Here is a 15642-nt window from a genome sequence, read left to right as displayed (position 1 = left end):
GCTGTGTAAGGAAAGCACGTCTTTCTTAAGTTATCCCAAAGGATTATTGTGTCCTGCCTACTACTTCAGCCTTAGAACTCCTGCTGTGGGAGTGTGATCTCTCTTAAAGAGCCAGCTTTAGCTTGGGCTTTTTTCCAGGATTTTTTCTGCAACCTCATGACACGCATGGCTTACATGGAAGTGTTTTCCAAGAGAGTGAGTCCTTCTGTCCTGCAAAAGAGAGAGGAATTCTGGAGAGAGCTGGTGAATGAAGTCAAATTGCTGGAGAAGAAAGCCTGCCAGTATGGTATACACTTAGAGAGCCTGCTGAAGGTAATAAATCAAAAGACACCCAAGAGTAAAGCCTGGAGGGAAGGAGAAAAGTTGCATCTGCGGCAGCTCTTGTCCTGCCAGTGACTTTGGCCAGTAGTTGTCCTTCCCTGTTTCCACTGGACAGCAGCAGTCTATTTCTTATTCTATATGTGTCAATAAACCAGCTTTCTTCTTGAAAATCTCTGGAAGTGGACATTTCAAAACATCACACTTTATAACTTCTTGCTGTAATTTCTGAGTGTCTGGACTGACAGAAGAGCCCTTTAAGGCTGAAAAATACCAGCACCCCTTTAAAACTTAAAAAATGTAACAATCTCAGAACATCCCTAGAGAATAAAAAGTTGCATACACTACTTTAAAATAAGAATCCCTAAAGATTCTGGAGAATGCATAATTAATTCATCTGTGGTGAAGTCATGTCTCACTTTGATATTTACATATTGTTCACTTACTTTTGTGTTATGTTTCATTAAAGCAAGAGCTGCTGATCCTAGAGAAGGCATTAAGGCCTGAGTCTGGTGTATTTAAGTGCAAATGGATGTGTTAACAATTCAATGTATTTTTTAGGATTGGATGGTATTTGATGAGGAATGCCTAGTTTTCAATAAGGAGTTAGAAGCACTTGCCTCTGCATTGCCTTCTGTCAGTTTGGTTGAAGAAACTGAAGAAAGATTATTGGAAAGGATTGCACTTCTAGAGGTATTTATGTGTTTGTCACTACTTTTCTTTATGGATCAGTAGAACTGGCAAAAAATATTAGTTAGTATATGAGGAGGTGATTTGCACAGCTTCCTTTGTCTCCTCAGCTGTGTGTGGATGCAAGCTCAAAACTGACTTTTAAAAGTAGGAAAAGATTGGACTCCTAATTCCAGTCAGGAGCTACAAGTCCCTTTAAGTGGGAGTAATGACCGTATCTACTTTATAACTCAATATTCAAAGGAAAGTATTTGGGATCAGATAGATGTGCAGGCTCCATGGATCCCAAGGACAGCAAGAGCCTTGGAGTAAGCATAGTGCCACTTCCCTGTAATTCAGAAATTATCTTCATGCCACAGTGTAAAACCTATGGAAAAGGAGAATCAACCTAGAGCTTTCAAATATCTGAAAATACTAAATATTTGAACTCTTATGGCAGCTCTGGTTGCAGCTGCATCTCTAATGGAAGAGCTACATCTTTATTTACAACCTCAGCTGCAGCTGGAAATATTTTATCCATGTTTTAAACACAATTAAATATAAGGATATGAAAGCAGCATTTATGGTTGTTTTATAAAATTAAGAAGAAAGGTTTTCAGTAATATTAGTGATGTATTTTCAGATAGTGCTTGCCATGTCTCACAGGTCTGACCTTTCTCAGTCTTCAGAGCACACTCTCTGTTAGAAATTTTTTAATTATTAAGTGTTTAATAAAAGCAAATTAATGAGTGATTAATGAATGTTTCATAAAGGAAAAAAGTACTATAATGATTTAATCTGGTTGACTGCAGGAAAGACATCACTGGATATTCCCAGGAAAATCTGAGCTACAGTAAAGTCTTTGTAATAAATCAACAGTAGATGTTTGCAGTCATAGTGGCCCTCTGGTGCTTTTGGTACCTATTGCACTGAGACAAGAGACATGCAAAATTTGCACAGCTACTGATGTGAAGTTGCCTGCTTTTCCTTGGCTTTTTGAGTTCTTAACTAGCTCTTCACTCCTAAGTCTTTATTTGTGTTTAAAGACTTCAGAAACAAAGTCATAAAGCTTTAGAAGATGTTTGGTGCAGGGTGAAACTGTGGAGCTTTAGAGTTTCAAAAACAGAGCAGAACAGATTCCTCTAGGACTTCATTTCTGCAAGAGAAATAACCCCAGACCTTTGTTTTTTACTTAATGACTTCACTGTCCACTCTTCATTTCTCCCTGTCACCATTATTCAATAATTATCCCAGCAGTTTCCTTCAAAAAAGTAACTATTTTTTCAAAATGGTATAGAGCCTGAAGGAGGAACAATAACTTTCAAGAGCATGGGAAGACAATAATTTTTTGGTGGGTGCAGTCATATATTTGGACAGTGCAGCCAGATCTGACAGTGTTTGTCCATTGCCTGACATCTTTGGGTGTCAGAAAAGCCCATTAAATCATAACAAAGTCAGTCTGATAATGTGTAAAAATATGTTGAGATTTGTCTTGATCTACCCAAAGGAAACAAACAAACAAAAAATTAACAAACCCACAAAAACCTGTGTCCCTTTTTCATGTTATGAATTACAGATTGCTGTCATTTGGAAAATAAAATACATTACAGAGGAAATGTGAGATTAAGAAGTTAGAACATGTGATATGTGTTTTTCTAGTTGTGTTTTCCATCTTTAAAATGTTACTGTTTTGCAAACTTCCCATATTCTTACAGAAAATCAAAAGTAATGTTGATGAAAAGCATGCCAAGCTGTACCAGATGGTGAAAGAAGGGAAGAAATTGCTGACTGCTGTGAGCTGCCCAGAAATAAGAAGCCAGATTGGGAAACTGGAAGAGCAGTGGCTGTCTTTAACCAAAAAAGTTGGCCATGAGCTACACCGACTTCAAACATTACTGAAACTCCTGGTCAGGTGGGTCTAACACAGAAAAAAAAATCTGAAGTTTCAGCTAGACATTAGTTTGTAATTTTTTTTATAGATGACAGCTGAAGCCATGCTTCTGCAGGGTTATGCAGCAGCAGAGGTGCCAGAACAGCACGTGCCTTCTCACAGGGAAGACAAGAGGGTTGAGAAATGTATCCCAGCCTCAGTTAGATATGTTTTTGTGTTTTGTTTCCTTCTGTAGCTACAACAGAGAGTCAGAGGAATTGATGAAGTGGTTGGATTCTGCTCAGCAGAGAATGAATTTTTGGAAGGAGCAGTCTCTCAATGTGTCACAAGATCTTGCCACCATCAGGGACAACATCAGCAGCTTGTTTGTAAGTCGTTTCTGCCAGGTTTAGATAAGACACTGTGAATTCTGGTGAAAATGACCCTTTTGAGAGGTTTTTTGTGTTTGTCATGGCCTTGAGCCACCCACATAATAGACCACTGAATGGCTGTGTGTCCCAAAGCCACTTAACAACTGTACAGGAGTGGAGGTGTCAGCCAAAGTCAGGAAAGAGAAACACTGAATTGCATTTTATGTCTTTGCCTGCTCCCCTTGGATGGTTAGCCAGAAGGTTCCCAGTGTGAGGCCAGACAGAAGGAATAGTGCACAGGAGGAAAGCAAAGCATCATGAAGGTTTGACTGGTGAATGTGAGCTGGCCAGAGGTATGAGGACTGGGATTGCTCCTTGGACCTCTGTGTGAAGTGGGGTCAGGATATTCCCAGTCTCTCTGGGAGCAAAAGGTGGCATTCAGCACTGTATATCAAGGTGGGCAAAAGAATACTATATCTGCTAATACATATTGAGCTTAGGTTTTCTGAATTTTACCATCTTGATAAAATCTGTTTGTTGAGGCATTTTATCCTGTGAAAATATGGCTTGTCTTCATTTCAACATATATATATAAATATTTTCCCACTCTTAAATTTCTCCCATGCACCTAAGACATTTTCTAAGGAGGTTGATGAAAAATCTTCCCTGAAGTCATCAGTGGTGAGCACTGCCAGCCAGCTCCTCCACGTGAAGCAAGCTGATACTGCAGCACTTAGGTCATCTTTGGCAAAGTTTGAGCAAAAATGGGGAGAACTGATTACACAGCTCCCAGCCATCCAAGAAAAGCTTCACCAGGTGAGTGAGAAACTGCTGCCATCTTTCAGTTCAAACTAAATAATTAGGTTAAAATGCTGCTGCTGGGATTCAGTTGCCTTTTTCCGAATTAGCTGTGCCATGCTTTCAGAATAACCCCAATATTGTACTGCAGTTTAAATATTGCTGTGTTCTTCCTGGCTGTTTTGCATATATTTCTTATCTCTACAGTTTTGCATGAAATTCTGTTGCTTAAAATTAGAAAGAATTTTATTTCAGATTCATGAACTCTAGAACTGAAGTCATTTGCCCATGGGCACGGGGCTCACTTTCAAGTTCATGCCCCAATAATGTGATTATAGTGCCTGAGCCTTTCTAAAAATAGAAATGTCATTTTCCTTGGTATTTCTAACAAGTAGAGTGTAAAGGATTCATTATATGCTTTACCTCAGCTTCAGATGGAAAAGCTTTCATCACGAGAAGCTATTGCTGAACTAATGGCCTGGCTGGACCATGTGGAACAACAGCAGGAACGTGAGGAGCCAATAAATTCACAACGCGGTGCTGCTCAAGTCAAGACCCTCCTTCAGAAGTACAAGGTAAATGGGAGGCTGTAAGCCCAGGCCTGCTGTAAAAAGGATGGAAGCAGCCTACAGGCACTGTCATATCCTTTCCCTTGCTCTCAAGAGGGCTCCTCAGTCTGAAACGTGTCGTAACATCCTCCTTTATAAAACCTTTATGCTTCCATGACACTCAAACCACTGCCTGTTCTGCAATACAGCTACTGCCTGCTGGGCTGTAATCTCCTTTTCTCATGCTGTTCCATCTGTCTCATTTGTTCTCTCTCTTGCATTTAGATTATAAAATGTGAAGAGCAGCAAATCTTTCCTTCCTTAGGAAGACAGACTCTGTGTTTATTTCAGAGGCTGTGTTCTAGTCTGTCTTTTTAACAAGGAATACCTCCTAATGGAGCTCTATAACCTGAATCCGTTTAACTAGAGAACAGGGGGTTTGAATATTATGTGTCATCAAAAGAAATAACCTGCTAGGAAAGAGGGACAAGATGAACATCCCTGCAGAGAGAGAGAGGCTGCAGCAGTCTCGGCACTGTTCAGATGTCAGAGCACGAGTGGCAGAGGCTGATTGCTCCAGTCACAGGAAGAATTCAAGCTGTGTACTCCAGAGATGCCAGGGAGCCCAGCCTCAGGGCATGAATCCCCACAGAGACATATTTTGCTCTGCCCTTGCTCAGGGCTCAGAAAGGCTGACAGTTCTCAGTCTGCAGCTGCAGCTTGCAGGCACTTGGTGCTGCATGTAAGGCAAGTTCCAGTGCAAGCATTTCTTTCCAAGTGCTGTGGTAGAGCACATACATTGGTCTGTACTGACCATTTTGGTCTGTATCAGTTGGATTTGGAAGCTGGGACATGTAGGTGAGGTGCTGTTTATAACACTGGATATTTAGAGCTGGGTTTGTAGGTGTATCTTTTGCACTTGTCAGCAAGGTAGGGTTGTGTGTGTTGAGAAGAAAGCTGGGATGAGGGTCACAAATTCCTAGAGGGAAGCGGCTGTGGCTTTAGTACCTCTGCTGTGGTATTCCCTGGTGACTATTCAGGGCACCACTAGATAAATATGGAGCCCTTTCCTAATCTCTTCTAATACTCTCTGAAATAAAAAGACATTCCTTAATGTTTTCATTTTGCATGTAGTTTCTCACTTACCTCTCTGTGCAAGAGATGCTGATGCTAGAGGCTCCCAGATATTCTGATATTCTATTCTGATACCAGATATTTTGTTAAAAGGAGTAGAAGCTCTTGCTGCATTTGCCTGTGAGTTGCAGGAGTGTGGGAAAGCCTTGGCCTTAGCCTAATCTGGGCCCAGTGTGATGGTTTTGTCCAATGGATTAAGTACAGGATCTGGTTCCCCTGGGTTTTATTCCCAGCTCCATCACTAGTCTGTTTTTTACCTTGAACTACCCACATAATGATAGAGATTTTCTCCAGACGTTTCATGAATGGAAACAGCTACAGAAATACAGAATGGAGAAATTTGAGAATTATTCCTACAGACAGATTCTCTTTCAGAAAAACATTTTTGGTCATAATTCAAACAAAGCTGTCAATGTCCCATTGCCACACCTTGAAGCATCATTGGAACCGATCAGATTAAAACTACGAAGCTGATGTTTACATTTTTGTTCTTTCTCTCTTCTCCCCTGCAGGAGTACATGATGGAAATGAACTTTAAGCAGTGGATGGTAGATTTTGTTAACCAGTCCCTGCTGCAGATGAGCACCTGTGACGTGGAGAGCAAGCGCTACGAAAGGACAGAGTTTGCGGAGTGCCTGGGCGAGATGAACCTGCGGTGGCACCGCCTGCAGGCGTCCCTCAACAGAAAGGTTGGATTGAGTCCCCATGGCTTTCTCTCTAAGAACTCTGATTTTGCCTGTGCCACTGCCCTGTATTAGGGATATATTAGGCTACCAGCAGTTTTCCTGTTGTAGCAGTTGGATTTGTGAAAACAGCAGTTGTTAAGTAAGTAGTGTTGACAGCCACGTTCAGATGGAGCCTCTTGGACAAGACACAGCAGGGATCAGTTCCCAGCCCTGCTCCAGCCCTCCTGGGTCACTGGAAATGGGTTACTCTGTGTCAGTGCCCTCCTCCTGCAGTTATTGAATATTCTTTCCCAATAGAGTGCTTTGAAGGACAGCAGCTGATAGTCAGTCTACAAGCAGAATTTTCCTAACAGCACATAATCTTGCCCTGGAGAAAATCTGTTTCAGGCAATGCCTCAGAATTATTCTGTTCTAGTGAGGCTAGAAATAATCCATGCATCCAGAATTAGATGCTGCTGCTTACGTGTCCCAATACCCAGAAAAGCTGGTGTGGCTCATGATATGGAAAGGACATGGGGAATCTTAGAATCCCAAAATGCAGCCATGAGGCTGCTGGAATGAATCTCTTCACCAACACATTTCTCTTTCATCTTTGTGTCTCAATTTACACAGCTCTGGGAGAAGCTGCCCTTTCTGAGTCCAGATTCAAAGACTTCTGGTCAGATGGAAAATTGCCAATATTTTTTAGTTCAGAAAATCTTCCAGAAACATTTTTAAGTAGAAATTTCATTTCCCATACAACTGAAAATTTCCATGATGCAATTTCAGTTTTGTTGGGGAAGAGGTTATCTTCTCTAACCATATTTATGAAATTCTATTCTAGGATCTAATGGATCCTCAGGGCCAATATTGAAGATAGGAAACTTGAGGTCCCTTTCTTGTTGGTGGTGGGTTTTAGTGAGAATGAGATTTTCAGACTCCCATATGAATGAATGTGTCCACATAGCCCAGGGTCTCCCAACTCCAGAACACACACTGGCTTGTTTCTTCCAAAGGCAAAGGTTAGATCCTAAAGAACCTGCAAAACCCTTGAGGTTTTCCTTTCAAAATATTTCTCTAAAGAGTATTTTCAGTATAAATTTCATCATCTCAAATTTTGTCATGGAAGGTAAAGCCCTGTTTCTGCCCACCTGTAGGTTTAAGTAAGTTGAAACAGTTCTGTAACTTTCAGATCCAAGACCTGGAACACATTTTGGAGGATATTACTGAGAATGAGAACAAAGCCCAGACTCTGTACAACTGGCTGGAAGCTCAGAGTGATCGACTGAGATCCTTACAGACCCCAGCAAGTCTGATCTCTGCACAGAACACCTTAGATGATTGCAAGGTAAAGCATGACATGAGTGATATTAAAAAATAATGTAAAAGCCCTATTTAGCACACTTTGCTGAAGGAACTGCACAGATTTTAACAGAAAGAAATATAACGGAAGTTGCTGTTTGCCAGAAGAATTCTCCAATGTCGTTTTAATTAAATCATGTTGCATTCAGGTGATAAAGAGCCAGAGCCACTTTCAGTGTGAGTGGCTATTCTGTGATTTTTTTCAACCAATTGAAGATGCATCTGCTGTTGCTTCATGGTATTTGGAGTGCTGTGCAGCAATATTGTATTCTGAGATACTTCCAATAGAAGTAATTCTCAGTTCAGCACAGCCATGGAAGTTATAAATTCCATTAGTTTGAAGAGCTCTGTGATGGAAGTGTCATGGAAACTACTCAGTCCCCTTTGGAAAAATAGAAACCCTCTCTACATCTGCCCTAGATTGTAGTGTAGTCTCTCTGCAGCAGCCTCAAGGATCTGGGTGTCCTTTGTTATGTTTTTCTAGGCATCAGATCCCTCAAAATTAATACAGGTGGCAGCCAGCTAATAATTGGTTCCTGTTACTCTGTCAGTCTCCTGTTTTCATTCAGTACAGTGTTCCCTCTCTATTTCTTAACATGGAATATTTGTTCTTTCATTGCCATGGTTACATCTCTCTCGTAGTAGGCTGCTTTTATTGTCTGGAGTGCTCTGTTACACACTGAGTTACTTGCATCTCTGAAATGTGTGGAGGGGCCAGCATGGAAGATGGGCACAAGGGTAGCTTGGACTATACACTCACCTGCTCAGAGCAACACACAGTGCTAGGATACAGGTGGCTAAAATGTTTCATTGAGATTTACTTGGTCAATAAAAATAAGATCCAAATTGAAAAATGTTTTGGGGATGGTCAGTGAGAGGTGAAAAACAGTCATGGCTTTAAGTGTAGCATTATAGGGAAATGTTGTGGCTCATTGTGGGTATGGATAATTCCTCACATTGTGGAGAACTCCCTGCTGAGCTTTCCCCAGCATGTCAAGATTCTTAAAATCTTGCTGGCTGTGCTGGAGAAGTTCTTCTCCCAGATATCTCCATTCATTGGAGATGGTTCTCACTTAATTACACTGGAATTTCTGCCATGGGAGTCTCTCTGAGTAGAGGGATAAACTGAAAATAACTTTCCACAAGTTGTTAGGATGTCAGGGATTCTCCCATTGCAAAACCAGTTCCTGTCTTACCTTTGCATGACTGAAGAATTGCACAAAATTGGTTTTAAAGAAGGCATATTTATCTAAGCTACTCACACAGAAATTTTTTTCTATGGTCTCATTAAAAATCTTATTTATCTTTTTTATTCCCATTTTTTAGGAGCTAGAAAATCAACTCACAGCTAAATCCAAAGCTCTTGATGAGCTCAAACAAAGTTTGGCTTCGAATGGTAGTGCAGAACAAGCCCCAGCAGCTCAGTCTCTCAGGATAGCTGAGCTGTGTGAAATGAAGGACAGCATTGTAAACCAGGTAAAAGCCTTGCTTGTGTTCAGGTTTCCTCCACTGCATTTTCTGATCACCAGTGTGGTGATCAGAATCAATCTTCATGGGATGGCAGGAGCTGGTACAAAAAAGATGAAAAGTATTCAAGGAATTTGAATACTCTTCGCCTTCCTAAGAATTTAGTTTTAATTCGTTACTGTAAAGTAAATTAATGTATTTCCAAAGTTGAGAGAGAAAAATTTGTCTGATATTGAAGCAGTTTGAGTACAAAGGGAGGAGGAGCAGGTCCCCATTTGCAGTTTAAGTAAATAAAGAAAGAACACTGCTACTTTTATGTCAATCTGAAAATGAAAACCTTTAACTCTCTTACTTGATCTCTTTCATACCCTGCTCTTTCTCCCCTGTAGTGCAATTGGTGGAAGCTGCCTACTCTGGCCCTGTTGTCACTGCAGCTTTTCCACCTCCCAGTTACTCTTTCATCCACACACCAGGGTGGCTTCTGCCATCCTCAAATCCTTTGTCGTTTCCAGTTGCTCCAAGGAGAGTCTGGCATATTGGTTTCCCATGCAAACTGACTCCCCAGCAGTTTATATTTATAGTCATAATATCATTATAATTGGATCTGATGGTTTTTTTTATGTGGATGTAATTGATAGGTTTAGGAGAGATAATAATGAGTACATTTATAGATTGAAATTGTGATAATAAATAACCATGTACTGTAGAGAATTATACATGATGGAGTGGTTGTGTTTCTAGTTAAGATTGCTTTACCCATTTTTATTATGAATTCCTTGCCTTTTTTCCTCAGAACTTTGTTAAACCTGAACCCTTTTGCTTGAACTCTTCCACAGGAGGTGTCAATCCAGTATTGCTGCTTCTTGGTTTAGGTTTCAGCAGAAGGGATGCGATTGTTTGTTACCAAGAAAGCAGGGAAATTTATGTCTATGTACATGATGAAAGTTTTTCCTTCTGGTGTATAGCTGGGGATAGAAATTGGCAGGATTGACAGCCTGGTGCTTTTTTTCTTCATGCAGTCATCATGGGTCATGTTAATTTTAGGAATTTTATGACTTAGCTACAGAACTTGCAAACTACAGGATGTTCTTGGAGCTGAGCTGTCTGTGTGTGCAGTGAAACAGCAAGGGCAGGTTCCTTCCCACGGGTGACTGCTCACATCAGAGCCAGGCAGAGATTTCTAATACAGGGCTAAGGAGATGTAATATCTTGATTAAACTGTCCGTAGGTTGAGCTCAAGACCGTGAGTCTGTGGCTCAGAGACATTTCTCGAGAACTATGTCTTTCCATCTTCCTTGTGTGGGCAGTAATTAGCTACAGGCTACAAAAAGCAATTAGAGATTCCTCCCACCTGTACCATGATTCAAAAGAGAATAGGGATGATTAATCCACCAGGCTGTGTGTGCCTGAAACTAGGATACTGGGATGAAATGATCTGTGCAGTCTATTTAGGGTGAACTACTGTGGATGTTTTTTTCTTCTTCCATTGTGTGGCTGCATAGTCAGAACTGAAATCTGGCATCTGGCTTTTGTCAGGTCTCATGGAGACATGGTTGTCTGTCTGCCTGGTTTTCATGCTTTTCTCCAAGCATGACTGAAAATAGGTGAATGTTTTATCTAACCCAGGACATGCTTTATGTACTTCCCTGAAGCAGATGGATAAAAATTGCTGAAGGAGGACTGCATTTTTGTGTTTTCAGTGTCTAGGAGCCTGTGGCAAATGGAAGCCATGCCTGCCCCTTACAGATTAGACAACTGTAATAATGAAAGAGACAGAAAATAAAGGGGATATCCATCATTTAATTTTGCATGAAAATCCTGGACTTGCTAGCCTGTGATCCAGGTGGGCCTGCATTAGTAGAGCACAATGGCATAAGAGGGGCGACAGCTCTCAGAGTATTGCAGTAGTGGCTTCTTCCAATTTCTGTTCAAATTGTACTTGAAAGGAAACTTGATCTCTGGATCAACCTATCTGCTTCCTAAGAAGATTAAGGCTTTCAAGTTCCTCCCACTTCAGGCTGATTTTGGCAGAAGGGAATAAGTAGTTTATTATTTCAGTACTTCCTGGGTTGTTCTGGTAGAATAGCGCTACCTTGAACTCCAGTGAAATTTTAATTACCAGCAAATTCATATTCTACACTGTAGGTATGGTTTACTGCTTTTTTTGAAGCCTGCACAATTCCTTACCAAGTAGTAAAATACTTCAACTTGGCAAATTAATACGGATTGTCATGGATTGAGCATTGAGTTTAGATTTCTAAGTCAATTTAAAGATGATTTATATGTCAGGACTACACAAGAAATAATAACAAAAATGGTTTGTCTGCAGGTTGCACAGCTAAAGGCCTCAATGGAGTCAGTACTGGAGCAGTGGAGAGCATATGATGAAATTTATGCAGAAGTCAGCTTGATGACAACAAGATATTTGTACTGCATAGACCAGTGCAAACCTTCTGGGGAAGAAACTTCATTGGAAGCTTTGAAAAAACAGGTCAAAACTCTCCAGGTAAAGTTGTCTTATTTCTGTACTTTCTTCTATGCCTTTAGGCAAACAAACTCCACTGAAAAAAAAGACCAAAAACATTATCTGAACAACTTTTCTTTATTATATTAACACTGAAATTAGTGCAATATTGCTATTTTTTTTTGTCTCCAGAGGCACTTAGACTTCTTATTTTATGTAGTGCATAAGTACAACTTTAGTGCCATTTAGGTACCAAGGTTTAAGAGAGAAGCTCACTGAGTGCTCATGCTCCCTTGCACCTTGTATTGATGCTGAGCCTGGCATTTCTGCTTGCTCCAGCACCAGTCCAGCTGTTCTGTCACTCTCCAGAGAGCTGGAGTCTCCTGCACAGCCTCTGAAGAAGTCAGAATGCCAGACATAAATGCCCTGGATCCTCCTGCTCCTCTGCTTGGCTGTTACAGAGTCCAAGTGGAGCATCTGGAGTAGGCAGTTAGGCTGGCCCTGGGTCTGGGCATTTCACAGCTCTGGCTAAAATCCCCTGCCCTGGCTTTAAATGAGTGTTGAAAGGCTGTGCAAGCACTCCCTGTTTTCCTGTAAATAAGGCCTGATTTGGGGTTTTTTTTGAGTTGTATCAGAGGTGGTGCAGGACAGACTGAGGCTGTGAACGTTGGGTATGGGACTCTTGGCAGTAAACACTGCACAAGTGCTTTTCACCCTCACCTGGGCTCATATTATAAATACAAGGAACTGGGCAGCTTCTCACCTCCCTTTAGTCACCCTGTTTACTTTTAACCTGGAGCAGTCACAGATATGCTGTAATTGCCTGTATCAGGAGGGGGAACTTGGAGTTGAGGACAGGAGGTGTCAAGCCAACTTTTCTGCCAGTAGAAACAGTGGTTTAAAATGAAAGCATTTTTGGTTTCTAGCAAAGTCCTTTTTTCAGTTCAGGAGTGTGGGTTTGCTAAATGAGCTTTTTCTTTAACAGCCAATAAATTATCTCAGTTTTAAATAGGTCTCTTGAATGACTTTTTTTTTTTCTTTTTTAACTTCAACCATTTCACCTCTTTTAGCTTCCTAATTTCTAGGAACAGGTGTTATATTTTCTGCAAACATTTTAATCTGCAGAAGTATGGCATTATTGCTGCCCTAGCTCTACCAATCTATAGAGGAAGTTACACTTAGGTCATTTATCCCCCACAATTAATTGCAATAATCCATTCTGCAGGCTCTTCAAGATGAATCAGAGAACAGTGAAGAAAGTTGGGCCAAGCTCCAGGCTGCTGCCAGTAACCTGAAGAAGAACTGCTCCCCCTCCTTTGCAGAGATTATTGACCAGAAGTGCACAGAGGCACACACTAGGTAAGCCTGCAAAATCAGACCCCAGTTGCTAGTATTTAAAACACCCAAGTTGTTGAGGCAGGACTCAAACATCAGATTTTCAAATCTATACTATCTCACCCATCTAAGGGCATCTGTGTGAGGAGTAGAATCACAGAATCAGGTAGGGTTTGAGTTGGAAGGGACTGTAAACATCATCCAGTTTCAACCCCTCTGCCATGAAAAGGGACACATTCCACCAGACCAGGTTTCTCCAAGCCCCATCCATCCCTGAACACTTCCAGGGATGGGGAACTTGTACCTTTTACCTGCATGCTTTTCATGTGATGAGTCCCACAGCACAAAATGGATTTCAGGAACATGGCTGTGGATGCAAAGCAACTCTCCCACAGGAATCCTGTGCCAAATCATATTCTGCAGGAGAGCCTACTAGGAAACACTCTTAATCTTTTGATATTTTGGCAGGTGGAACGCAGTAAATGAAGACATCACAGATCAGCTGCGGGCAGCACAGGCAGCTCTGCAGCTCTGGGAGCCCTTTGATGCTTTGTGCACTGAGACAGCAGCCAAGTTACAGCAGTACAGCCAGCAGTGTGCTCAGCTCTTGGATGCTCGTGTGCCTGAGGAGAACACGATAGAAACCCTGGAGCAGAGGATACAGGAGATGAAGGTACATTAATAAGTTTCTGCTGCCTGGTACAAACCAAGATTCATTTTTGAGAAACAAGGCAAAATAATGCCAACAATCCAGTCAGTGGAAAAGATAAAATCTGTGGGTTTCTTCCATGAACAGGCACCTTTGTATTTCCTTTAAGCACTTGGACCAGAGACCAAACTAAAGTTAGTGTATGGTAAGAAGAGAGCAGAAGGGAGTCATATTCCATCTCTGCCCCTTTCTGCTCTACACAAAAAACCAGGCCTGTGTTGGAAGGAATCACTGAAGGAAAAATTATTTACCTTATGAGGCATTGCTTGGGAGGAGGGATAATATCTACTGGAACAATAGGTGAGGGGGAAAAGAGCAGTTTTCCTGAGCACAGGATCATCCTGAGCTTTTCCACAGCCTGCAAATTGTTTTTAATTGAATTTGGTACTGTGTTTTGGTCTGGTGTGATGAGTTCACAGATTCCTGAGCTCCTTAGATTATTCTAAATGCTTTTGACTTCAGGCAAATGAGATATCATGCTGAAGGCACACGGTGCATTGGACTCTTTAGGCAGCAAAGCTGTCATTAGGTTCTGACATTTTTGGTTCTTTCAGACTGCAATAAAGAAACATAATAATCCTTATGTCAGGACAGAGCAGTGATTCATCAAGCTTTATGAATCTCTAGCCACAAATTGGAAGAAGTCCAGAATATTTCATTTTGCATGTGGCTTTAAATAAGAAACTTTACATTAAAGGGAAGAGAACTCATGTATATCTTTCTTTGTCAGAAAAATTGATGGCAGCAAAGTGTTGACCAGAGTACTTTTACTTTCTTCTGATCTACTAATGGCTGTTACAGAAATTCACCAATATGTCAGCAAAAAGGAATTGCCTTTTCTGGAAATTTTTGTGAAGAGTATTATACCTAATGAGCAAGGCATGGCCACCTGAATTCCATTAGCACTGTAGATCCTGTCCTGTGTGTGTGGCTAGAACACAAGGAATGCCTTGTAGGTTTTTTTAAGTGGTGCATTAAAAGATCAGTGGGATCAGTGAAGTGGCATATGAGTTATGTGTAGTTGAGTATACATGTCCATAACAAAAATGTATTTTAATCTCTCTTATCTTTTCTTCTCTATATATTAGGAAAGATTATGGTTTTATGGATTTTTGTCACCACAAAAAATAAAAATAAATTCCTATATAGAGAATAAGAAATCAAAATTTCTTGGGTAATTTATTAAATGGCTGGAGTGGTATTTTATAATATGATCCTTTCAAACAAAGGGGTCAGGAAGCAAGGACCATTTTTCTTTTTAGGGAAATGTGTGTGTTCTTTGCTATTGATCAGAAGACTTTGCTTATTATTCTCAGAAAAGACAACGCATAGGGGCAAATTTCAGGGGGTTTCATGGCTAAAAGTAAATTTCACTCATCAAAAAAAAAAAGAAAAAATAAAGTACATTAAATGAGTCTAAAATTACTCCCTTTGTTTTTGTACTGCCTTTAGAGTATAATTTTATAATTAATTTTTATTAATTAATCTTTGTAATTAATTTTATAGCATCTTTCTTGGTAAAGGGGAACAAATAAACCAAACCCATAGTCTTCAATCACTGAGGGATCCAAAGTACTGCTATGGTTGTAATTAAATAGCATTCCTCATCTGCAGCATGGGCTGGTTCCTCCATCTTCTCATGTACACACATCTTGTAGAGAGGGATATTCCCATTTCCCTCCCTGATTTCCTCTGGAGCAGCCATATCCTGCTGCCTGAAGCCACTGGTGTTCCATGAACTTTGAACTGTGCCTTTCCCAGCACTGCACTCAATGGATGCAGCTCCCTTTATCCTCCAAGTAAAAGACTGAAGCTTTCACCATAGCTGAGCTGGGCTCCCAGATGGGATCAACAAAAAGAGTTTAGTTACAGCAACAAAAGATACCAAATGAAAGTGGCACATGAATGATGATCTGGTTCATTTACTAACTT

At 40.7% G+C, this 15642-nt stretch overlaps 1 protein-coding gene across 3 annotated transcripts in view; it reads left to right on the top strand.

Moving 5' to 3' along the window:
* SYNE2 (spectrin repeat containing nuclear envelope protein 2) overlaps positions 1 to 15642 on the top strand; it is a 156149-nt gene that overhangs the window by 95444 nt on the left and 45063 nt on the right. For all 3 annotated transcript variants that reach the window (XM_015630686.2, XM_015630685.2, XM_015630687.3), the window contains exons 78-89: positions 139 to 312; positions 880 to 1011; positions 2703 to 2899; positions 3114 to 3246; positions 3862 to 4044; positions 4455 to 4601; positions 6221 to 6397; positions 7566 to 7721; positions 9062 to 9211; positions 11532 to 11708; positions 12892 to 13025; positions 13470 to 13674. In XM_015630686.2, the coding sequence (XP_015486172.1) occupies positions 139 to 312; positions 880 to 1011; positions 2703 to 2899; positions 3114 to 3246; positions 3862 to 4044; positions 4455 to 4601; positions 6221 to 6397; positions 7566 to 7721; positions 9062 to 9211; positions 11532 to 11708; positions 12892 to 13025; positions 13470 to 13674 (1965 nt within the window). The remainder of the gene's footprint in view (positions 1 to 138; positions 313 to 879; positions 1012 to 2702; positions 2900 to 3113; positions 3247 to 3861; positions 4045 to 4454; positions 4602 to 6220; positions 6398 to 7565; positions 7722 to 9061; positions 9212 to 11531; positions 11709 to 12891; positions 13026 to 13469; positions 13675 to 15642) is intronic.

Source organism: Parus major, chromosome 5 (genome assembly GCF_001522545.3).
Source record: "Parus major isolate Abel chromosome 5, Parus_major1.1, whole genome shotgun sequence".
NCBI lineage: Eukaryota > Metazoa > Chordata > Aves > Passeriformes > Paridae > Parus > Parus major.
This window is presented reverse-complemented; position numbering and strand designations above follow the sequence as displayed.